General features: G+C 44.7%; 1 protein-coding gene across 1 annotated transcript; it reads left to right on the forward strand.

The window, feature by feature from the left end:
* On the forward strand, positions 1-25418 carry LOC141129439 (transcription initiation factor TFIID subunit 13-like). The gene is made up of 4 exons (XM_073617474.1): positions 1-153; positions 5537-5615; positions 23236-23333; positions 25108-25418. Exons 1-4 carry the CDS (start codon positions 127-129, stop codon positions 25276-25278), a joined length of 375 nt encoding a protein of 124 aa, XP_073473575.1. The 5' UTR covers positions 1-126; the 3' UTR covers positions 25279-25418.
* Positions 25419-25592: the final 174 nt, after the last annotated feature.

Genomic DNA, 25592 nt, shown 5'->3' on the forward strand with positions numbered 1-25592 from the left:
TGCAGCGACCTATGTTCGCAAAGCGGAAAAGCTGGTCACGTGGTTTAAATAAAGGGCGGAGGTAGAGGGCGCCATATTTGTACACCCGGAAGTGGGCGAGCGAAGGAGCTGGGGGAGAAAGTAAAGATGGCGGATGAGGATGAAGATCAGACGGTGAGATGATGATAATATGAAATGAATTGATGGGAATGGTTTGTGTTGCTGTGTGTGAGAGTCTCCTATCGATGTGGAGGGCTGAGGTCACATGTGCTCTGTGTACACAATAAAACAGGCTCAGCTCTCCCCATGATGGTTCCCTGTAGACCCCCCAGTCCAGACAGGACCAGTGGTGTCGCTATGGGGGGGTGGCCCGCCAGAGGGTGACATCAAACCCAGCCTGACACCGGCGCTGCATTTAGAGGAGCGCAGTGGCCCCCTCCTTCCCTTTCCCGATGTGCGGGGGCAAGGGAGCGAGGCAGACACAGGCGGGGAGCCCGAGGTCTGATCGTCCCACACGCCGCAATCCTCTCCGCGCCGGCGGCACTCGCTGCACACCGGACCGTAGCTGCCTCCTCCTCGGCTCTGACACGACGAGTACACAGAGAGGAGGAGGAGGGGGGACAGCGCACTACACCATCTGCCCGGGGCTGAGCTCTGTAATAACACCAGTCTTGTGGGACATTGTGATTGGGGGGATTGCAGGTAACAATTGTGCTGCAAGGAGTACATTTTAGGGAGGGGTGGGGATTAGAGAGGACTTGTGCTAGAAGGAGGGGGGCAGATTTGATGTTTGACACCCCCAGCACAATGCCTCTCCCCTCCCAAAGCACCCCCTAGCACATATCCTCTAATTACCCCCCCAAATCAAAGATCCCATCCCGGCTCCATTCCCCCCCCCCCCAAATCCCATCCCGGCTCCTTCCATCTCTCTGATTCCATCCCGGCTCCTTCTGTTGGCCCCCGATTCCACTCCGGCTCCTTCTATCCCTCTGATTCCACTCCGGCTCCTTCTATCTCTCTGATTCCACTCCGGCTCCTTCTATCCCTCTGATTCCACTCCGGCTCCTTCTATCCCTCTGATTCCACTCCGGCTCCTTCTATCCCTCTGATTCCACTCCGGCTCCTTCTATCCCTCTGATTCCACTCCGGCTCCTTCTATCCCTCTGATTCCACTCCGGCTCCTTCTATCCCTCTGATTCCACTCCGGCTCCTTCTATCCCTCTGATTCCACTCCGGCTCCTTCTATCCCTCTGATTCCACTCCGGCTCCTTCTATCCCTCTGATTCCACTCCGGCTCCTTCCGTTGGCCCCTGGATTCCATACCAGCTCCTTCCCTTGGCCCCCGATTCCATTCCGGCTCCATCCATTGTGGCAGGTTAAGGGGGGAGAGCCACACCGAAGCACTAGCCTGCTTAGTGGCCGAAGGGGGGGGGGTTGGGGTGACACCATGTTTTACCACACCAGGTGACACCAATCCTAATGACGCCACTGAACATTTGGGGTGAATGACGCCCAACTTGGTTCATCCCAAACAATCATTTTAGGCCTGAAGATTAGTTAGGGCTGCATTCACACCTGAGCGTTTTCAGCTCGTAAAAACGCCCAACAAGCAAAATCCCATTCCATTAAATGGCCCCTGTTCACATCTCAGCGTTTTGTAGCCTGAAGCGCAAACAAAAAGTACATGAGATTCTCTTTGGGCAGATTACAGGCGGTTTTCTGCTTTTTTACATTGGTGACCTTTTTGACCTGTGCAAAATCGCGGCAAAAAACGTGCGACTTTCTGCCCTGATAATGAAACGCTCAGGTGTGAATGCAGCCTAAGCGTTCACAGCAAAAGCTGCGTGTTTTAGCGCGTTTACAAAATGCTATAAACAAACACGCTTGCGTTGCCATTCATTTGTTAACCTCTTCCCACCCGGTCTGTAGTCATGTGACGGCTGGGCAGGACGTTCATTGCTCCAGGTGGAGGTCCTACGTCATGAATTCTTCCCAGAATGCACCTCGCGTGCAGCCGCATTGCGGCGCAATCTGTCACCACCGGCTGTGTCTACCGGACACGGCTGATGACCGATCACTGTACTGGCCCACTGCCGGTACCATGTGACCAATCACAGCAGATCACATGACTATTGTAAGCAATGGATGGCTTCCTTTCAATGCCATTTGTTGTGTAGAATTGTGTTGCTAATTGTGATTGGTCACAGTGATTACAGCCCATCTGTACCATGTGATTAGCTGTGGCCAATCACAGCTAGTTACAAAAATACATAATCCGTTTCAGTAAAATGATTGTTTATACCAATGAAATTCGCTGGTATAAATAATCAAAGACCCCCTTTCACACTGGAGGCGTTTTTCAGGCGCTGAAGAGCTAAAAATAGTGCATGTAAAGCGCCTGAAAAACGCCTCCCCAGCCCGAGTGCTTTCATTATTGGGCGCTGCGCTGGCAGGACATTAAAAAAAAAAAAGTCCTACAAGCAGCATCTTTGGGGCTGTTTGGGAGCGCTGTATACACCGCTTCTCCCCTGCCCATTGAAATGGGCACCACTGCTGAAGCGCCTGCAAAGTGCTTCGGCAGCGGCGATACACGGGCGCTATTAACCCTTTCTTCGGCCGCTAGCGGGGGTTAAAATCTAGCACCCAAAAAGCACTTCTAAAATGACGGTAAAGAGTCCTGATCGCGCTTCCCCAGAGTAGTAGTGTTTTATATTAGAGCTGCACGATTCTGTCCAAAATGAGAATCACAATTTATTTGCTTAGAATAAAAAGATCACGATTCTCGCGATGTAAAATCTATCACATTATACAAAAAAATTGGGCTAACTTTACTGCTTAGTTTGTTTGTTTTTTTTTTTTAATTCATTAAAGTAATTTTTTCCAATTTTTGCATTTGAAAGACCGCTGCGTAAATACAGTGTGACATAAAATATTGCAACCACCACCATTTTATTCTCTAGGGTGTCTACTAAAATATATATATATATATATATATATATATATATATATATATATATAATTTTTTTATTTATATGTTTGGGGGTTCTAAGTAATTTTCTAGCAAAAAAAAAAATGGTTTTAACTTGAAGCCAACAAATGTCAGAAAAAGGTTTAGTGGTTAAACTTTTTTCACTTACACACACAGTCTATTCCACTGACAAATTGTTACAATGTTTATACTTAAGTTCAACTGATAAAAAATGTTTTGATTCTTGGCAGACTGCCCAGATTTTCTCTTCCATTCTTTTGATGTCTGTGGCTTCAGAAAAGCAGAGAGAATTCTTTGCATAGAAAGAATTGTGAAACACTTTAGTCAAGATCGCGATAACGATTCTTGACGATTACCGTATTTATCGGCATATAACACGCACTTTTTTCCCCTGAAAGTCAGGGGAAAATCGTGGGTGCGTGTTATAGGCCGATCCCCGCCAATTTTGTGTGATCGGAGCGATCGCGGCCGACATACACAGCCGTGTGTAAATTCAAATATGGCGCCGAGACTGCAGGGACTCGGCGGAGTTGAGACACACATACCCGAGAATCCTCGGCTTTTCCCGGCGCCGCTTATAGTCCCACCCAGTCCCGCCATTGGACCTGTGTGATGTCAATCATAGGGCGGGACTGTAAGCGGCGCCGAGAAAGCCGAGGACCCTCGGGTATGTGTATCTCGGCTCTGCCGAGTCCCTGCAGTCTCGGCGCCATATTTGAATTTACACACGGCTGTGTATGTCGGCGGCGATCACATTAGGCTGCACTGACAAGGCTGCACTGATAATTCTGCACTGGGGCAAAGCTGCACTGACAATTCTGCACTGGGGCAAAGCTGCACTGACAAGGCTGCAATAGACACTGGGGCAAGGCTGCAGATGAACACTGATGAGGCTGCATTGATGGGCATTTTAATGTAAGTTTTTCTTCCTTAAACTTCCCTCCTAAACTTGGGGTGCATGTTATACCCCAATAAATACGGTAATTTTGCAGCTCTAGTTTATATGGTAACACTGTATTGTGCCGGTCGCAGCGTGTTAAAAAATCATTTAAAAAAAGCTAATAGAAAATAAAATGAATGCGATTTTTTTTTTTTAACATACTGTCACTAGTCTCTGATCTCCACCACACCAGTTATATGATGACTCTGTACTGCACTGATGACAGTGTGTACAAAAAGGAAAAAAAATGTGAATTTTTTTTTTTTTTAATTTTCCAAAAAATCAGAGTTTCAAAAAAACTCACCACGCCTCTTACTAAATACCTCAGACTGTCTACTTTCCAAAAATTGGTCATTTTGGGGGTTATTGTACTGTCCTGGCATTTTGGCCAATTTTCGGATATATAATTTGTGGACTCTAACTTTCACACAAACTAAATAATAAACACTGATTTGGGTTATTTTCACCAAAGAAATGTAGCAGAATAAATTTTGGGCTACATTTGTGAAGAAAAATGATTTGCTCAAAATAAACTTTTTTTTTTTTTTTTTTTAGCAAAAAATAAAAACCCCAGTGGTGATTAAATACCACCAAAAGAAAGCTCTATTTGTGTGAACAAAATGATAACAATTTTAATTTTGTGTACAGTGTAGCGTGACCGCGCAATTGTCATTCAGAGTGTGGCAGCACTGAAAGCTGGAAATTGGCCTGGACAGGAAGGGGGGTGAAGGTGCCCAGTAAGCAAGAGGTTAAATGGGTTTCCCAAAGTTTGTGGCACAGAAACACACACAAGCGCGGTGTGATTGCTGCGCAAACTTACAGACCAAGTGTGAATGTATACTAATTCCCCCATATATTTCTGAAAGAAGAGACCCTCGGAGAATAAAATGATGGTCGTGCTAATTTTTTATGTCACATGATGTGGTCACAAAAACACACTAAAGTGAAAGTGATACTAAAGGTAATATTTCATTCTGTAATAATAAACAAAACATGTTATACTTCCCTGCTCTGTGTAATGTTTTTGCACAGAGCAGCCCCGATCCGCCTCTTCTCGGGGGGGTTCCCCGCCGACTCTCCTTACTCCTCTCCTCTTCCAAGTGCCCTCCCCCATAGCAAGCTACCCCGATATGTGGCTGCTGTACCATGTACTTGTATGATAAAGTATCCTGTTCTTTGTATCACTTCCCTTGTGTGAAATCCCTGGTGTTCCTGCCAGCCCCTCTGCTTTCCTTTTAAAAACTGACCAGACTAAGCGGGAGAACACAGCATGGTCAGTTCTCTAGCTGTGCTGGGAACTCAGCCTGCTCTCCAGTAATCAGACTTGTCCTGACCCCCCCCCCCCTCCCCCAGTCACTGGGAAGACCTGTTTCTCCTCCTCCCACCTCTCTGTGTAACTGAGAACAAAGGGAACGTAATCATTTATAATAAAAAAAATAATTTAAAAAAAAAGGGGGAAACATTTATTTAGAATATGTGTTTTGTTTTTTTTTTGTTTTTTTTTTTTTTTTTTTTATTATTATTATATCTATACACAATTTTTTGTCTTTTAATTTCTATTTTATGCTGGGTTGTTTTACAAGGTGAGGGTTCACATACACTTTATTTAACGTTCTGCTTTTTTCCAGTTTGAGGAGGAGAGCGAGGAAACGTCAGGAGGAGCGGAAGGAGGACTCGGCAGGAGGAAGAGGCTCTTCGCTAAAGAGTGTAAGTTGGAACTTTTAGTGGGGATAAGTAAAGGGGCCGATTTGAAAACCAGAGGCGTGTTGTCAGGGACCCCCGTACTCAAGATGAGTCTGTCCGCCATATACGCTTCCTTTGCCCGGTACCAGCACGATCCAAGGTCCCAAAGCCCACCCAGTCACTTTGTCGAAGCATCAGTGTAGGGTGAAAACATCAGACTGTTTATTCAAAGACAACAAACACAGAGAGATATACACTTGGGGGACAATCCCCCCTTCTTTGCATAATGACACAGGGCGGGGTAAACTACATTCAGTAATCAGAGACAGACAGACAGGAGGGGCTGCTGGCGAAATCTTCCCCTCTCCCAGCTAATCCACATATACATCCCATAATAGGTTGCCCCCAAGGCAGACAGAAACAATAGAACAATCGGATACAGCCACACCTCAAACAATCTAGCAGTCTGAAAGCTGAAATGTATTTATCTTCATATTTTCTTGAGGGATATTGTTCAGAAATATTATTGTCCCAAGTGAAAGAGCCCCTTCATTCCTTCAGCACAAACCACTCTTTTAGAACCCTGGATAATAGGGGTAAAAGGAAATGCTGAGTCCGGTGTGGTTGTACGGTGAGTCTGGTTAGTGCAGACCCGACTGGAGGTTTCAGTCACCCTGTGCCCCTAATGGACACAGGGTGACTTACACATAGGAGGGGCCGGGGAAGCTGGACAAAGATTCCAGTGCTCTTCACGGTAACTGGGTTCCACAAGCCCTCCACCCAAAGTGACTCCCGTCACATATTACCCCCTTGCCGGCTGCAAAATATATAGATAGAATGATAGACTGACATACATATGTTGCAGTTTGCAAGTGGTTTACCGGGGTCGGCCGTAACCCCAGTATTTTTTTAGTTTTTCAGCTGGCGGCTGTCTTTCTCTCTCCATTAGCCACTAGATCACTTTGAGAAGGTGGAGGGGAGGGGTGAGAGAGACATCCCCTCCCGCCACTCGTGGGTATTTCTCGGGCTTACCGTTTTCACCGACGCGCCCGAGAAACGGTCCGCCGGTGCGGTTGGTCACAGAGACGGACAGAGACCTGATCGTCTCTGATTGCCTCTATGTCTTAAAGGACCAGAGCAACATCATGACATCACTTCCGATTTAGGGTGGAAGTAAACAGTTTTTTTTTTTTTTTTTTTTCTTTACCACTTCCAGACCGCCCACTGCACATATACTGCGGCAGGGCATCCCGGCTGCGCGAACCGACATATCTGTGCGTCTAGCCGTGCATTAGAGGTTGAACGGGGATCTGCCTATGTAAGCAAGGCCAATCCTTGTTCTGACAGGAGATTATCTATCTATCTATCTATCTATCTATCTATCTATCTATCTATCTATCTATCTATCTATCTATTGTTTCTAGTGATCAGGAACAGTGGTCTATCTGTACTCCCAGTCAGTCCCCTCCCCCACACAGATAGAAACACCTCCCTAGGGAACACTTAACACTTTGCTCACCCCCTAGTGTTAACCCCTTTCCTGCCATTTATACAGTGCATTTTTATAGCACTGATCACTGTATTGGTGTCACTGTTCACCAAAAAGTGTCACTTGGGGTCAGATTCTTTTTCGCCGTCACAGTCCTGCTAAAAATAGCTGATTCCCCCCCCCCCACCATTACTATTAAAAACAATAAAAATAAATAAGTCCCTAAATCTTTCAATCTTTCCCCTATTTTGTAGACGCAATAACTGAATACATTTTATTTTTTTATATATATATAATATATATATAATATATATATATATATATATATATATATATACATACATACATACATACATATACACACACACATTTAAACTTGAAAGCAAAAAGTGACAGAAAAGGTCCGGTCCTCAAGTGATCAAGAGATGTGCTTCACATATGTGCATTGCGCTCCAAAGGTGGAAGGAGAGCCTAGACATGTTATCTGTCAAAGTCCGAAGGGACACTGGACACAGATCTTCAGTTTATCGGAATGTGGACAAAGCGATTACTTGAGCTCCCTGCAACGCATTAGCAGGGAGGAGCCCAAGCGGGTTGTCCAGCATCTTGGAGTTGCAGTAAACTCAAAGCCATGGTTTCGTTTTCATATAAAGACATAAAAATACAGCGGAGGAGGGGAGCGCATATGGAGCCGTGCCCAATGTTGGATATCTAGTGCAGGGATTCTCATCCTTGGTGACACCAGGGCCCGGTACATCTGTACTTGTACAGCACAGGTGGCCCACAGGAGAGAATATCTCCTCAGTTCATTTATGTAAGAGTGATAGTGGCCCCCCATCAGGGAAAATACCCCCCAAATCATTGATGTCACTGGGATTGTGGTTCCCAGGGAAAAATACCCCCAAATCTGTGACATTGTGACCCTTGGAGAGGATAGCTTCTCAGATCATTGATGTGAATGTGATCAAGTCCCCAGGGGAGACTAGACCCCCAAATCATTAATGTCAGTGGGATTGTGGCCCCTAGTGGAGAATAGCCCCTCCTGAAATTATTGTGTCATTGGGATAGTGAACTCCAGGAAATGTATTCCTTCAAATCATTGGTGTCTGTAAGATAGTGCTCCTCCCTAGGGGAGAAGAGCTCCCAACATCTTTGGAGTCAGTGGGATAGTGAACCCCAGGAAAAAAATAGTTATTCAAATCGTTGGTGTCCGTAAAATAATGCCCCCCCCCCCAGTAGTGAATAGTTCCTCTATTTATTTTTGTAAGAGTGATAATGGCCCATTCAGAGAGGAGACTAGACCCCCAAATCAATGGTGTTCGTAGGATTGTGGCACACAGGGTAGAATATCCCCAAATCATTGGTGTCAGTGGGATTATTACCCTCAGGGAGAATAGGTCCTCCGTTCATTGGTGTCAGTGAGATCAGGGCTCCAGGGCAGAATAGACCCCAAAATCATTGGTGTCAATGAGATCGGGGGGCCTCAAGGAACAACAGACCTCCAAATCGTTGGTGTCAGTGAAATCAGGGCTCCAGGGGTCACTAGACCCCCCCCCCCCCCACCCAAATCATTGATGTCACCGTGATTGTGGTTCCCAGGGAATGCTGGGAGCTTTTCTCCCCTCCTCCCAGCATCTTTGTAGTCAGTGGGATAGCAAACCCCAGGGAAAAAAAATAGTTCTTCAAATCATTGGTGTCAGTGAAATAGTGGCAACCAGGGGGGGATGGCCCCTCAGTTCATCAGTGTTTGTGGTATCAGGACCCCGGGGAGGATAACACTCCAAATCATTAGTGTAAATGGCATGTGAACCCCAGAAAAATAGTTAAGTCATTGGTGTCAGTAAAATGCCCCCCCCCCCTCCCAGTAGTGAATAGCTTGATTTATTTGTGTAAGAGTGATAATGGCCCCTTCAGAGAAGAGACTAGACCCACAAAGCAGTGGTGTTTGTAGGATTGTGGCACCCAGGGTGGAATATCCCCAAATCATTGGTGTCAGTGAGATCAGGGCCCCAGGGGACAATAGACCCCTAAATCATTGGTGTCAGTGAGATTGGGGCCCCAAGGGAGAATAGACCCCCAAATCATTGGTGTCAGTGGGATTATTACCCTCAGGGAGAATAGGTCTTCAGTTCTCATGGGATAAATCATTGGGGTCAGTGAGATCAGGGCCCCAGGGGAGAATAGACCCCCAAATCGTTGGTGTCAGTGGGATTATTACCCTCAGGGAGAATAGGTCTTCGGTTCTTATGGGATAAATCATTGGTGTCAGTGAGATCAGGGCCCCAGGGGAGAATAGACCACCAAATCATTGGTGTCAGTGAGAACGGGGCCCCAATGTACAATAGACCCCTAAATTATTGGTGTCAGTGAGATCAGGGCCCTAGGGGAGAATAGACCCCCAAATCGTTGGTGTCAGTGAGATCAGGGCCCCAATGGACCCCTAAATCGGTATCAGTGAAATCAGAGCCCCAGGGGAGAATAGACCCTTAAATCATTGTCAGTGGGATTGTGGCCCCCAAATAAGAATTGCCCCACCCAAAATCCTTGGTGTTAGTGGGATAGTGACCCCCAGGGAACTTGGTCCTTTAGATCATTGCTGTCAGCAAGATATTGGGGCCCCCAGGGGAGATGAGACCCTTTAATCCATTGCTGATTGGTTGCCACCCATCGATGAAGACAGACAATACTGGATACTGCTCCTAATGATCATCTTTCTATGGTGACACAGTGGTGGAATATTTCAGATCCGTCAGGTGCGGTTCAATCTGCCCCCTGAGTAATTATATCCAGGATCCGTCCATTCAGGAAGGGTAATAGAAGTACGCTGGCTTTCTCAGTGACACAGCAAGTGGGGGGCCTAGCAGAGGATCCTCCAGTTCTCGGGGGGGGGTTATAATAAAATGAAAATGGCGATTGTTGCAATTTTTGATGTCCTACAGTATTTGCACAGCGGTTTTTTCAAACTCAACACTTTAATAACAAAACACAATAAACATCACATTTTTAAAATTTATTTTTTGGTAAAATCTAAAAGATGTTACGCTGAGTAAATAGATACCTGACATGTCACGCTTTAAAATTGCGCACACTCGTGGAATGGCGAGAAACTACGATACTTTAAAATCTCTATAGGCAACGATTAAATTTTTTTTTTTTTTACAGGTTACCAGTTTAGAGTTGCAGAAGAAGTCTAGTGCTAGAATTATTGCTCTCACTTTAACCACTTGCCGCCTTCCATATAGCATATTTTTTGATCGGACGTCATATGACGTGATCAGGATAACAAGCCAGCGCACGCCTAGCGTGGGTAGCGGAGGTGCTGTGTGCCAGTCTGACACACCGTTTACACTTGCATATGCACTCGCTTCTGCATGTGACCACGGAGGGATGAGGGGCTTTACATTTCTTTTTTTTTTTTTCTTTTTTTTTTTTTTTCCTTATTTATTTACATTTCTTATTTTTATTTTTACACTGTCCCTTTCTTTTTTTTTTTTTCTTCTTTTTTTTTTTTTTTTTTTTATCACTTTTATGCCTATTACAAGGAATGTAAACATCCCTTGTAATATAAATAAGGATGACAGGTCCTCTTTATGGAGAGATCTGAGGTCAAAAATACCCCAAATCTCTTCTTTCACCTTAGGAGATCAAAAAAAAAAAAAAAAAAAAGTTTTAACCACTTGCCGACCGCCGCACGACTATATACGTCGACAGAGCGGCACGGGCAGGCAAAAGGACGTATATGTACGTCCTTGCCTGCCCGCGGGTGGGGGGTCCGATCGGACCCCCCCCCCGGTGCCTGCGGCGGTCGGCAAATCTCCCCCGGCGATCGGAGGTGAGGGGGAGGCCATCCATTCGTGGCCCCCCCCTCGCGATCGCTCTCAGCCAATGGGATCATTTCCCTGCCTCTGTATTGTACACAGAGGCAGAGGAAATGATGTCATCTCCCCTCGGCTCGGTATTTTCCGTTCCGGGCCGAGGAGAGAAGACTGCAATGTAAGTGCACCAACACTACACACACAGTAGAACATGCCAGGCACACTAAACACCCCGATCCCCCCCCCCCCCGATCGCCCCCCGATCCCCCCCCCCTGTCACAAACTGACACCAGCAGTTTTTTTTTTTTTTTTTTTTTTTTTTTCTGATTACTGTATTGGTGTCAGTTTGTGACAGTTACAGTGTCAGGGCAGTGAGTGTTAGTCCCCCTGTAGGTCTAGGGTACCCCCCTAACCCCCCCTAATAAAGTTTTAACCCCTTGATCACCCCCTGTCACCAGTGTCGCTAAGCGATCATTTTTCTGATCGCTGTATTAGTGTCGCTGGTGATGCTAGTTAGGGACGTAAATATTTAGGTTCGCCGTCAGAGTTTTATAGCGACAGGGACCCCCATATACTATCTAATAAATGTTTTAACCCCTTGATTGCCCCCTAGTTAACCCTTTCACCACTGATCACTGTATAACCGTTACGGGTGACGCAGGTTAGTTTGTTTATTTTTTATAGTGTCAGGGAACCCGCCGTTTATTACCGAATAAAGATTTAGCCCCCTGATCGCCCGGCGGTGATATGCGTCGCCCCAGGCAGGGTCAGATTAGCGCCAGTACCGCTAACACCCACGCACGCAGCATACGCCTCCCTTAGTGGTATAGTATCTGATCGCATCAATATCTGATCCGATCAGATCTATACTGGCGTCCCCAGCAGTTTAGGGTTCCCGAAAACGCAGTGTTAGCGGGATCAGCCCAGATACCTGCTAGCACCTGCGTTTTGCCCCTCCGCCCGGCCCAGCCCAGCCCACCCAAGTGCAGTATCGATCGATCACTGTCACTTACAAAACACTAAATGCATAACTGCAGCGTTCGCAGAGTCAGGCCTGATCCCTGCGATCGTTAACAGTTTTTTTGGTAGCGTTTTGGTGAACTGGCAAGCGCCAGCGGCATAGTACACCCCGGTCGTAGTCAAACCAGCACTGCAGTAACACTTGGTGACGTGGCGAGTCCCATAAGTGCAGTTCAAGCTGGTGAGGTGGCAAGCACAAATGGTGTCCCGCTGCCACCAAGAAGACAAACACAGGCCCGTCGTGCCCATAATGCCCTTCCTGCTGCATTCGCCAATCCTAATTGGGAACCCACCACTTCTGCAGCGCCCGTACTTCCCCCATTCACATCCCCAACCAAATGCAGTCGGCTGCATGAGAGGCATTTTTATGTCCTCCCGAGTACCCCTACCCAACGAACCCCCCCCAAAAAGATGTTGTGTCTGCAGCAAGCGCGGATATAGGCATGACACCCGCTATTATTGTCCCTCCTGTCCTGACAATCCTGGTCTTTGCATTGGTGAATGTTTTGAACGCTACCATTCACTAGTTGAGTATTAGCGTAGGGTACAGCATTGCACAGACTAGGACACACTTTCACAGGGTCTCCCAAGATGCCATCGCATTTTGAGAGACCCGAACCTGGAACCGGTTACAGTTATAAAAGTTACAGTTACAAAAAAAGTGAAAAAAAAAAAAAAAAAAACACAAACAAAAATATAAAATAAAAAATAATAGTTGTCGTTTTATTGTTCTCTCTCTATTCTCTCTCTCTCTATTCTCTCTATTGTTCTGCTCTTTTTTACTGTATTCTATTCTGCAATGTTTTATTGTTATTATGTTTTATCATGTTTGCTTTTCAGGTATGCAATTTTTTATACTTTACCGTTTACTGTGCTTTATTGTTAACCATATTTTTGTCTGAGTACAGCATTCACGACTTTGAGTGGTTATACCAGAATGATGCTTGCAGGTTTAGGTATCATCTTGGTATCATTCTTTTCAGCCAGCGGTCGGCTTTCATGTAGAAGCAATCCTAGCGGCTAATTAGCCTCTAGACTGCTTTTACAAGCAGTGGGAGAGAATGCCCCCCCCCCCCCCCCCCCCACCGTCTTCCGTGTTTTTCTCTGGCTCTCCTGTCTCAACAGGGAACCTGAGAATGCAGCCGGTGATTCAGCCAGCTGACCATAGACCTGATCAGAGACCAGAGTGGCTCCAAACATCTCTATGGCCTAAGAAACCGGAAGCTACGAGCATTTTATGACTTAGATTTCGCCGGATGTAAATAGCGCCATTGGGAAATTGGGGAAGCATTTTATCACACCGATCTTGGTGTGGTCAGATGCTTTGAGGGCAGAGGAGAAATCTAGGGTCTAGTAGACCCCAATTTTTTCAAAAAAGAGTACCTGTCACTACCTATTGCTATCATAGGGGATATTTACATTCCCTGAGATAACAATAAAAATGATTTAAAAAAAAAAAAAAAAATGAAAGGAACAGTTTTAAAATAAGATAAAAAAGCAAAAAAATAATAAAGAAAAAAAAAAAAAAAAAAAAAAAAAAGCACCCCTGTCCCCCCTGCTCTCGCGCTAAGGCGAACGCAAGCGTCGGTCTGGCGTCAAATGTAAACAGCAATTGCACCATGCATGTGAGGTATCACCGCGACGGTCAGATCGAGGGCAGTAATTTTAGCAGTAGACCTCCTCTGTAAATCTAAAGTGGTAACCTGTAAAGGCTTTTAAAGGCTTTTAAAAATGTATTTATTTTGTTGTCACTGCACGTTTGTGCGCAGTTGTAAAGCATGTCATGTTTGGTATCCATGTACTCGGCCTAAGATCATCTTTTTTATTTCATCAAACATTTGGGCAATATAGTGTGTTTTAGTGCATTAAAATGTAAAAAAGTGTGTTTTTTCCCCAAAAAATGCGTTTGAAAAATCGCTGCGCAAATACTGTGTGAAAAAAAAAAATTAAACACCCACCATTTTAATCTGTAGGGCATTTGCTTTAAAAAAATATATAATGTGTGGGGGTTCAAAGTAATTTTCTTGCAAAAAAAAATAATTTTTTCATGTAATCAAAAAGTGTCAGAAAGGGCTTTGTCTTCAAGTGGTTAGAAGAGTGGGTGATGTGTGACATAAGCTTCTAAATGTTGTGCATAAAATGCCAGGACAGTTCAAACCCCCCCAAATGACCCCATTTTGGAAAGTAGACACCCCAAGCTATTTGCTGAGAGGCATGTCGAGTCCATGGAATATTTTATATTGTGACACAAGTTGCGGGAAAGAGACAAATTATTATTATTTTTTTTTTTTTTTTGCACAAAGTTGTCACTAAATGATATATTGCTCAAACATGCCATGGGAATATGTGAAATTACACCCCAAAATACATTCTGCTGCTTCTCCTGAGTACGGGGATACCACATGTGTGAGACTTTTTGGGAGCCTAGCCACGTATGGGACCCCGAAAACCAAGCACCGCCTTCAGGCTTTCTAAGGGCGTAAATTTTTGATTTCACTCTTCACTGCCTATCACAGTCTCGGAGGCCATGGAATGCCCAGGTGGCACAAACCCCCCCCCCCAAATGACCCCATTTTGGAAAGTAGACACCCCAAGCTATTTGCTGAGAGGTATAGTGAGTATTTTGCAGACCTCACTTTTTGTCACAAAGTTTTGAAAATTAAAAAAAGAAAAAAAAAATTTTTTTTTTTGTCTTTCTTCATTTTCAAAAACAAATGAGAGCTGCAAAATACTCACCATGCCTCTCAGCAAATAGCTTGGGGTGTCTACTTTCCAAAATGGGGTCATTTGGGGGGGTTTTGTGCCACCTGGGCATTCCATGGCCTCCGAAACTGTGATAGGCAGTGAAGAGTGAAATCAAAAATGTACACCCTTAGAAATCCTGAAGGCGGTGATTGGTTTTCGGGGTCCCGTACGCGGCTAGGCTCCTAAAAAGTCTCACACATGTGGTATCCCCGTACTCAAGAGAAGCAGCAGAATGTATTTTGGGGTGCAATTCCACATATGCCCATGACCTGTGTGAGCAATATATCATTTAGTGACAACTTTGTGCAAAAAAAAAAAAAATAAATAAATAAATTGTCACTTTCCCGCAACTTGTGTCAAAATATAAAATATTCCATGGACTCAACATGCCTCTCAGCAAATAGCTTGGGGTGTCTACTTTCCAAAATGGGGTCATTTGGGGGGGTTTGTGCCATCTGGGCATTTTATGGCCTTCAAAACTGTGATAGGTAGTGAGGAGTAAAATCAAAAATGTACGCCCTTAGAAATCCTGAAGGCAGTGATTGGTTTTCGGGGCCCCGTATGCAGCTAGGCTCCCAAAAAGTCCCACACATGTGGTATCCCCATACTCAGGAGAAGCAGCTAAATGTATTTTGGGGTGCAATTCCACATAGGCCCATGGCCTGTGTGAGCAATATATCATTTAGTGACAACTTTTTGTAATTTTTTTTTTTTTTTTTTTTTTTTTTTTCATTATTCAATCACTTGGGACAAAAAAAATGAATATTCAATGGGCTCAACATGCCTCTCAGCAATTTCCTTGGGGTGTCTACTTTCCAAAATGGGGTCATTTGTGGGGGTTTTGTACTGCCCTGTCATTTTAGCACCTCAAGAAATGACATAGGCAGTCATAAATTAAAGACTGTGTAAATTCCAGAAAATGTACCCTAGTTTGTAGGCGCTATAACTTTTGCGCAAACCAATAAATATACACTTATTGACATTTTTTTTACCAAAGACATGTGGCCAAATACATTTTGGCCTAAATGTATGACTAAAATTGAGTTTATTGGATTTTTTTTAGAACAAAAAGTAGAAAATATCATTTTTTTTCAAAATTTTCGGTCTTTTTCCGTGTATAGCGCAAAAAATAAAAACGGCAGAGGTGATCAAATACCATCAAAAGAAAGCTCTATTTGTGGGAAGAAAAGGACGCAAATTTCGTTTGGTTACAGCATTGCATGACCGCGCAATTAGCAGTTAAAGCGACGCAGTGCCAAATTGTAAAAAGTGCTCTGGTCAGGAAGGGGGTAAATCCTTCCGGGGCTGAAGTGGTTAATCTTTTTTTTTTTTGCTTTGTTTTTTTTTTTTTTTAAATTTGTTTACTTCTGCCTGAGACCGGAAGTGACGTCATGGCATCTTTCCAACCCTCCAAGGCAATGGAGGAGATCAGAGACAATCTAATCTCTGTTGGCCTTTGTGACTTATCTGGCTGCGGCAGAGGTGGGGGGGGGGGGGGGGGAGGTGAACACCCCCCTCCCACCGCTTCTGAAATCGATCCAGCGGATAATGAGCTGCACTACCCGCTTTCATAAGAAAGCCAGCTGCTGGCTGAAAAAAAAAATACTGGGGTTATGACTGAGAGCTTCACCCAGAACACCGGTAAACCGGAACGTGTATAGATACGTATTGAGGTCGGCAAGTGTCGAAGATACAGACCGAGAGTGCAATTGTATGAAACTCGCTGTGTATATAGGGCAAAATAAGTGACTTTTCCCTTATCGTCTTTCAGGACAGCACCTTGAGAGCGTGGCTCCACCCACTTGACAGGAAACACACCTCCACCAAACTTTAAAAGGAGGCTCCTTCCCACTTATCATCAGTTTATGTGTTTCCTCCGGCGGGAACACATGTGGGAGTTTGGAGCTCTCAAGGTTCTGTCCTGAGAGAACAGGCTCCCTACTCCACTATTTTTACCTACCTCAGGAGAGCCGATTCCTCCCATTTTCCACAGGCTTACGGGTGCCGGGTGGATGGGCTCCTTCTCCCTCGTCAGTGCTCGGGGAGAGCCAGGACTGCTCCGGGTATTGCTGCTCCCAGGCGGAGGTGTCGGGCATGTCAGGCATTTCTGTTTGTTTTTTCTTGCCTGCACATGTTTTTTTCCCTGACGCCGCCGCCATCTTGGGAAGGGCAGTCAGAGGACTGCATCCGCCGGATGTGAGGTATCCGGAAGTGGGGCGGCATCCATGGAGCAGGCGCCAGGCGTCATTTCCGCCGGAAGCGCAGGGGGAGGAGGGAGGAATAGGTCTGGTGCCTATTTATTGCCGGTTCCGGTCCGGCGCACAGGTGCTATTGGAGTCCGGAACCGGCGTTTTCGCCACAAGCATCACGCTGCTGCCTCAGCATGGATTCAGGAACCGCAGCGAGTGGAACAGGCACAGGCACCAGCAAGGCCCAGGTAAGGAGCAGACTGTAGTTTCTGCTCAGCTTTACTGTGGGGTCTCTCTCTAGCCCTCTTCTCTCTAAATGTTAGTGAAGTTTGAGGGTATTTTTTCCCCCTGGTGGCGGAGGGGCCTGTCAGGGCACATGAGTCTGATAGCTTTTCTCACTGTGCACCTGTGGTGAGCAACCTTGAGTAATCAGGCTGACTCTAAAAGATGGTTTGTCTTTTTTCTCTCTCTTTTTTTTCCCTTATCATGGCAGGCCAAGAGCTCTGACCCTGGGATTAGAAAGAAATGCCCTTCATGCAAAATTAAGTTAAATGAAGGCTGGAAAAAGGCTTTATGTCAAGCATGTATTGACTCCTTGGTGAGGGAAGAAACCACTTCCGCATGCAGTGATCTAATCGCATCTGCCAAAAAGGAATTGGATGCTACCATTCAATCCTTCAGATCCTCACTCACCTATCCATCTGCAAGTCAGCCCACTACCTCACAGTCCTCTCAAGGCTCACTGTTAGTCCCGGCAGTAGAGGCGGAAATGGGTCCTCTGAACCGGGAAGGGCTTTCCCCATCCCATTCTAATGAATCGAATGAGGATAGTGATGAGCTGGAAAATATGTCTTCCAAGTATAAATTGTCTTTGGATCAGGTGGATGGCCTTTTAAAGGCTATTTATGCTACTCTAGGCCTTGAGGAAGAGCATAAGGAGATGTCTTTACATGACAAGATGTATGCAGGGCTTAGTGAGTCTAAGTCCCGTACCTTTCCAGTCCACGCAGTGATTTCTGAAACAATCAGAAAAGAATGGGCTGACCCTGATAGGAAACCATTTTTCTCTAGGGCTCATAAGAGAAGGTTCCCTTTTGATGAAGACCCAGCAGCTCTTTGGAATAAGGTTCCAAAACTTGATGCAGCCTTTTCTCAGGTGTCAAGATCTACTGATCTAGCATTTGAGGACATGGGGATCTTAAAAGACCCCATGGATAAAAAAATGGATCAACAGCTCAAGCGGACTTGGCAATCCATTATGGGCAACCTTAAGCCAGCAATGGCAACTACTTGCATCTCCAGGAACTTGGAGTATTGGGTAAATCAGCTTAAAGCTCATATAATAGCAGATTCCCCTAAACAAGAAATCCTTGACTCCTTTTCTACCCTCTCAGCAGCCGTAGCCTATGTCTCTGATGCCTCAGCAGAGTCTATCAGGATGACAGCTAAGGCGGCAGCCCTTGCTAATTCGGTTAGACGGGCTTTATGGCTAAAGACTTGGCAAGGGGACACAGCATCTAAAAACAAATTATGCGGGGTCCCTTTTCTAGGAGACTTACTGTTCGGCCCTGATTTGGATTCAGTTCTGGACAGGACTGCAGATAAAAAGAAATCTTTTCCTGTCAAAAAGAAGAAACAACCAGTCAAACGTTTTTTTCGTCCTCAAAGGGCTCAGGAACAGAACAAGTCTCAAGAGAAAAAGAAAAACTGGTCAGGGCAGAGGGGTAAGGGCAGAGGAAATGTCCTTTTCCATCCTCCTGCGTCAGCCAGCAAGACGCAATGACAGTCGGTTACAAGTAGGGGGAAGACTACAAGACTTTCTCCCCTATTGGGCAAGCATAACAGAAAACCAGTACATCCTGAATATGCTAGCCCAGGGTTACAATATAGAATTTTCAGATCTCCCCCTAGAAAGGTACTTGGTGACAAATCTTCCAAGAGATGTAACAAAATCCCTGGCAATGAAGAGCCTATTAAAGGATCTGATAGATCAGGGGGTTATGACTTACGTCCCTCAGGGGGAGCTTTGTCAGGGATTTTATTCCCGTATATTCCTGATAAAGAAACCATCCGGAGATTTTCGGTTAATCCTAAACCTGAAACCGCTGAACAGATCAGTCCAATACAAAAGGTTTCGTATGGACTCCATCTTCACGGTCAAGAATCTATTGACGGGGGAATGCTTTATGGCATCAATAGACCTTCGAGATGCCTATCTGCATATCCCTATAGCCCCGCAGTCCCAAAAATTCCTAAGATTGGCGATAAATTTGGGAAAAGAGGTTCTGCACTTGCAATTCAGGGCCCTCCCCTTTGGCCTGTCTTCTGCCCCACGAATTTTCACAAAAATAATGGCAGAAGCGCTTGCTCCTCTTCGCATGCAGGGGATTGCGGTAATTCCGTACTTGGACGACCTACTCCTTTTTGCCCCCTCCAGGGAAAGACTGCTAGACAACCTCGGAAGGACCCGAGGTCATCTAGAAACCCTGGGTTGGATCATAAATCTGCAGAAGTCAAATTTCGTTCCAGCCCAGAAAATACTATTCCTGGGGTATCAGATTTGTTCAAGGGAACAAAAGATTTTTCTCCCAGAAGAGAAGAAGGGGAAAGTCCTGAGGGTGGTAGCGTCCTTGCAGGCAAGCCAGCAATTATCAGTCCGACAAGTGATGTCATCCCTAGGAACCCTAACAGCAACCATACCAGCCATTCAATGGGCAAGGTTACATTTCAGGCCTCTCCAGAGCTTTCTCCTGAGAATATGGAATCACAGGTCAGAATCTCTGGAAGCAAAGGTAAAGATACCCACCAAAGTCAAGAGATCACTTTGGTGGTGGAGAAGACAGGAGAATCTGTCAGAAGGCCTGCTCTGGTCATTTCCAATAGAAAAAGTGGTAACGACAGATGCCAGTGTATGGGGTTGGGGAGCTCACTTAGACCAAGACTTCGCGCAAGGAATGTGGTCTCGGACAGAGGCAAGGAGGTCCTCAAATTGGAGGGAACTAAAAGCAGTCGCCTTAGCTTTAGATGCCTTCTCTCCCATCCTTCAAGGTTCTCATGTCCGGGTCCTCTCAGACAACGCCACTACCATAGCCTACCTAAACAAACAGGGGGGTACAAGAAGCAAAACACTTCAGTTGCTAGCTTCAAAGATCCTGGTTTGGGCAGAAAAGCATGTTCGGTCCTTATCAGCAGTCCACCTCAAAGGCACCTTAAATGTAGTGGCAGATTATCTAAGCAGAAGGCGGATTCAGGAATCAGAATGGAGCCTGAATCCGGAAATCTTTGCAATGATTACCAGGGCCTGGGGTCAACCGCAAATAGACCTACAGGGGGTCCCCGGGTTACGAACAGGATAGGGACTGTAGGTTTGTTCTTAAGTCGAATTTGTTTGTAAGTCGGAACAGTACCTTTTTTAAGTGCAAATCTAGTCTCAGAGACAGGATGTAAACCCAAATCAACAGAGAAAGGCAACCGGATGGCAGGGGTGGCATGGTTAGTTCAAATATGTTTTGTTTCTTTTATTTTTTTACTTTTTAATCACTTTTTTTTATTTGTATTTATTTGTAGCTTGTCGTTTACTTTTTTTTTATTTTTGTATAATTTTCTTATTTTTAATATTATTTTTCTTATTCTTTACATTTTTAAATTTTTTTTTTATTTTATTAATTGAATTATTACTGTATTTCTTATTTTTATTTTTTTTATCAATTTTTTTTTCACTTAACTTTATTGCTATCACACAGGAGGAAACAATTCCCTGTGTGATAGCAATTGGAGGTGACAGGTTCTCTTTATTGACCCTGTCACTTCCAAAACAGGAGTCCAGGATCGCAGCTGAGCACAGCTCTCCCCTCTCACTATTTTCATGGCGGCAGCAGCAACAGGAGACAGCAGAGAGGTACACTGTATGGCACAGCAGGGAGATGGATGGTGAAAGCAGCCATCAGAGGGCAGGCAGGCCGGCCGGCCGGGCGGCCGGCCGCGGTGCACCATCGCGGGGCAGCGGCGTAGGAAAGACCGGGGATCGTGGAGGCTTCGTAGGCCGCACAAGGCCTCGGCCACGACGGGCAGTTTCAGCGGCCTGGCAAGCCACCGGACCATACCAGGCCTGTGGATGGGCAGGCAGGAGGACGAAGGGGACCCGCAGCCAAGCCAGGAACGGAGGAAAGGCTCAGGAGAGGAAGATTCGGCCAGCAGTGACGTCATTCGGGCCCCGTTCGTAAGTAGGGGTCGTTCGTAAGTCGGATGTTCGTAAGTCGGGGACCCCCTGTATTTGCATCACAGGAAAATACACAACTCCCAGTATTTTTCTCTATTCACAGAAACGACAAGGCCCAGGGGACAGATGCGTTAATCCAGCCCTGGAACTTCCATCTGGGTTACGCATTTCCTCCTTTCCAACTTATCCCGTTGGTGTTAAGGAAGATACAGAGGGAGAAGGTGGAAGTAATCCTAATTACTCCATTTTGGCCAAAAAGGGCATGGTTTTCCACCATTCTACAGATGGCAGTCAAACCATTTTGGCGGCTGCCTCTCCGGCAGGACCTGCTCCTACAGGGTCCAATACAGCATCCGGGAGTGGCCAGTCTAAGCCTCACGGCCTGGTTTCTGAGGAGCAGTTGTTAAGAAACAAAGGTCTGTCACAACCCTTGGTAACTACCTTACTTTCCAGTAGGAAAATAGTGACCAGAAAAATCTATGCTAAATATTGGAAGGTCTTCAACTCTTTTTGTCATTTGACTAAGAGAAAAGTTAAAAATTTAGTGTCAATTTTGGAATTTCTTCAAGAAGGGGCAGACAAGGGATTGTCAGTCAGCACCCTTAAAGTTCAAGTAGCTGCTTTGGGAGTATTTCTAGAAAGACCAATCTCTTCTGAGCCCTTGGTTATAAGATTTTTCAAGGCACTTACCAGATCTAGACCAGCTCCGGCTAAGCACTTTCCCAATTGGGATCTATCAGTGGTTCTGCAAGCCCTTACAAAGGAACCTTTTGAACCACTACAAGGAATCTCTCTAAGGAATCTTACTCTTAAGACCTTGTTCTTAGTTGCAATAACGTCAGCAAGGAGAATTGGTGAGCTGCACGCCCTATCTGTTAAGAGACCCTTTTTAACCATCTACACAGATAGGATTATACTTAAAACCGATCCAGGTTTTTTGCCAAAGGTAGCGTCAGCACACAATAGGTCGCAGGAAATCATCCTGCCAACCTTTTGCTCTAACCCTTCGGGGGAAAAAGAAGGCAAATTCCACAATTTGGATGTAAGAAGGACTTTATTACAGTATCTGGAGGTAACAAGTAACTTTAGATCCTCGGATTCTCTATTTATACTTTTTTCAGGTAAAAAGAAGGGCCAACAAGCTTCTAAGGGGTCTATAGCTAGATGGCTTAAATCAGCTATTCTAGCAGCCTACGCTCAGTCGGGGCTATCTCCCCCGCTGGGAATTAAAGCACATTCTACCAGGGCTCAGGCCTCTACATGGGCAGAAATGGCTGGTGCCACCCCAGATCAGATTTGTAGGGCGGCTACGTGGTCAAGTTACCTTACGTTTGTCCGTCATTACAGACTGGATCTTCTGTCAGCCAGTGAACAGGCTTTTGGCAGAAAGGTCCTGCAGGCTGTGGTCCCTCCCTAAGTGGGTAAGTCTCTGTTATCCTCTCAAGGTGCTGTCCTGAAAGACGATAAGGGAAAAATCAAGTTAGACTTACCGGTAACTTGTTTTCCATGAGTCTTTCAGGACAGCAGCAACCCGCCCTTATTGTATTAAATTACTATGCTGTGACTAACCATATTCTGATTATGTGTTCCAGCTTGGGCCGGAGGTTCTCTACTACTACTGATGATAAGTGGGAAGGAGCCTCCTTTTAAAGTTTGGTGGAGGTGTGTTTCCTGTCAAGTGGGTGGAGCCACGCTCTCAAGGTGCTGTCCTGAAAGACTCATGGAAAACAAGTTACCGGTAAGTCTAACTTGATTTTTCTTAGAATGGCAAGTAAAAATGCAGTAGCTATAGCAACTGATACTAATGTCATTGGTCATGTGGCTCACTTCTGTAAACTGAAATTTGATTGGTTGCTGTAGGTTAGTATATCATCACTTTATAGTGAGCCCATTATGATCAGTGTGGTTTATTTACTGGCGGAGCCAATAACACTGACGGTCTGCTCTCTCCTGTAATGACATGGTGTCACCCGTACCGACAGCTCTCTCCTCCAATGACTTGTTGTCACCTGTACTGACGGTCTGCTCTCTCCTGCAATGACACGGTGTCACCTGTACTGACGGTCTGCTCTCTCCTGCAATGACACGGTGTCACCTGTACTGACGGTCTGCTCTCTCCTGCAATGACATGGTGTCACCTGTACTGACGGTCTTTTCTCTCCTGCAGTGCGCTGTATGATGTATGGATTCGGAGACGATCAGAACCCGTATACAGAGTCTGTGGATATTCTGGAGGATCTGGTGATAGAATTCCTCACTGAAATGGTCGGTATAAATTATCTATTATGTTGCTTGCCGGTGTAAATATCACCAATTTTTACATCCAAAAAATTCATGTATTGCAGCTTAGCAGTGAGGTGCAAGAACACTAATTGTGGCCAAATCAACAGGTATTTCCTGTACTTTAACCTGAAAATTGAAAACTAATACTTCACAAGACTGAGAAGCTGCAGTATATTACATTATGGTTTTTGGGTTTGGATATCTTCTAACCCCCGATGACATCACTGTGCTGGCCAATCATGTGACTGTTCCATTCATGCGTACTATTGTGATGAGTTCTGTGATTGGTCACAGTGATCACATGGTACAGACAGTCAATCACAGCCCATCTGTACCATGTGATGAACTGTGGCCAATCACATTAGTAAACACTGAATGGTTTTCATTTAGAAAAAAATGGTTGCTTATAACTGTAAAATTCATTGTTCTAAGCAATTGGTGTGTAAAAAAAAAAATAAATAAAACTAAGTATTATATATTATTTTTTTTATTTTTATTTTTTCTAACATACTGTCACCAGTCCGTGTCCCTGATCACCAGTGATGACGACGCTGTACTGCACTGGTGACAGTATGTAAAAAAAAAGTTGTGACTAAAAATGTTTTAACCACTTCAGCTCCAGCAGATTTACCCCCCTTCATGACCAGGCCATTTTTTGCGATACAGCACTGCAATACATTAACTGACAATTGCCCGGTCGTGCGACAATGTACCCAAATATAATGCTGCTGTTTTGTCCCCCCCCCCCCCCCCCCCCCCCACAAATAGAGCTTTCTTTCGGTAGTTTATTTTTGCTGCTATAAAACATACTCAATAAAAAATGTAAAAGATCAAATTTTTTCATAAATTTAGGCTGATATCCAGATATTCTGCTACATGTTTTTCGGTAAAAAAAAAAATCCCAATAAGTGTATATTGATTGGTATGCGCATAAGTGCGCAGAGCGGCCGTCCTGCCGCAGTATCACTACGGTGGGCGGTCCGCAAGTGGTTAATGTCTTTATTTTCCCAAAAATCATGACATAAAATTACCACTTCAAAAAACTTGCCATGCCTCTTACTAAATACCTCAGACGGTCTACTTTCCATAAAAGGGATCATTTGGGGGTTATTTGTACTGTCCTGACATTTTAGGGCCTCAAGAAATGAGATCGGCCGTCAGTACGTCCGGGATTGATCGATTTTCAGGTATATTTCCTATAATTTGTGGACTCTATAACTTTCCTACACACTAAATAATATACACTGATTTGGGTTATTTTCACCAAAGAAATGTAGTAGAATACATTTTGGTAAAAATTTCTAAAGAAAGATTATTTGCAAAAGTTTATAACTGGAACGTTTGTTTTTTTTTTTTTTTTTTGTTTAGCAAAAAATAAAAACACCAGTGGTGATTAAATACCACCAAATAAAGCTCTATATGTAGGAAAAAAGGACATCACTTTGACACGCCGCACTTTTTTTTTTTCACATATTTATTTGTAAAGAATGTTGAAAACCATTTATCATTTACCTTCCACTTCACAATTATGTGTCACTTTGTGTTGGTCTATCACATAAAATCCCAATTTTGGCTGTAACATGGCAAAATGTGGAAAATTTCAAGGGGTATGAATACTTTTTCAAGGCACTGTATACATGAAAAATATATCTGACAGGTCCACTTTAAGGCCATTTATTACATTTTATTAATGGTTTTTATTTTTCTTGTCTTCAGTGGTCATATAATATTGATTATGCTGCATATCTTTCTCTAGACGCACAAGGCCATGTCCATCGGGCGCCAGGGGCGGTTCCAGGTGGAGGATATTGTGTTTCTGATCCGGAAGGACCCGCGGAAGTTCGCCAGAGTGAAGGATCTGCTCACCATGAATGAGGAACTGAAACGCGCCAGGAAGGCGTTCGATGAGGCCAACTACGGTTCCTGAGCAACCATTGTGGTGCTTTCGCTCTGCATTCGATTCATTGTATGTTTTGAACAGTGTGTCCCCCCAGTGTGGGGTATGGGTGGGATTTTTTTTATGTAAATATTGTTACAAGGAAAACCCAATAAACTTATTTTTAAGTATTTGTCTTTTCTCAATTTACATTTTAATTTAATTAAAGCTGAAGTGTGCCCGTATTTGGCCTTCCTTGGTTCCTCTCCATCATCATCATCATGCTAGTGACATTTTTAAAATAAAACCCTTCAGTTTTCAGCTCTGTTTTTAGACCCAGTGACCTTATCACTGGTTCTTTGTAC

The sequence above is a fragment of the Aquarana catesbeiana genome, linkage group LG02, assembly GCF_042186555.1.
Source record: "Aquarana catesbeiana isolate 2022-GZ linkage group LG02, ASM4218655v1, whole genome shotgun sequence".
Lineage (NCBI taxonomy): Eukaryota > Metazoa > Chordata > Amphibia > Anura > Ranidae > Aquarana > Aquarana catesbeiana.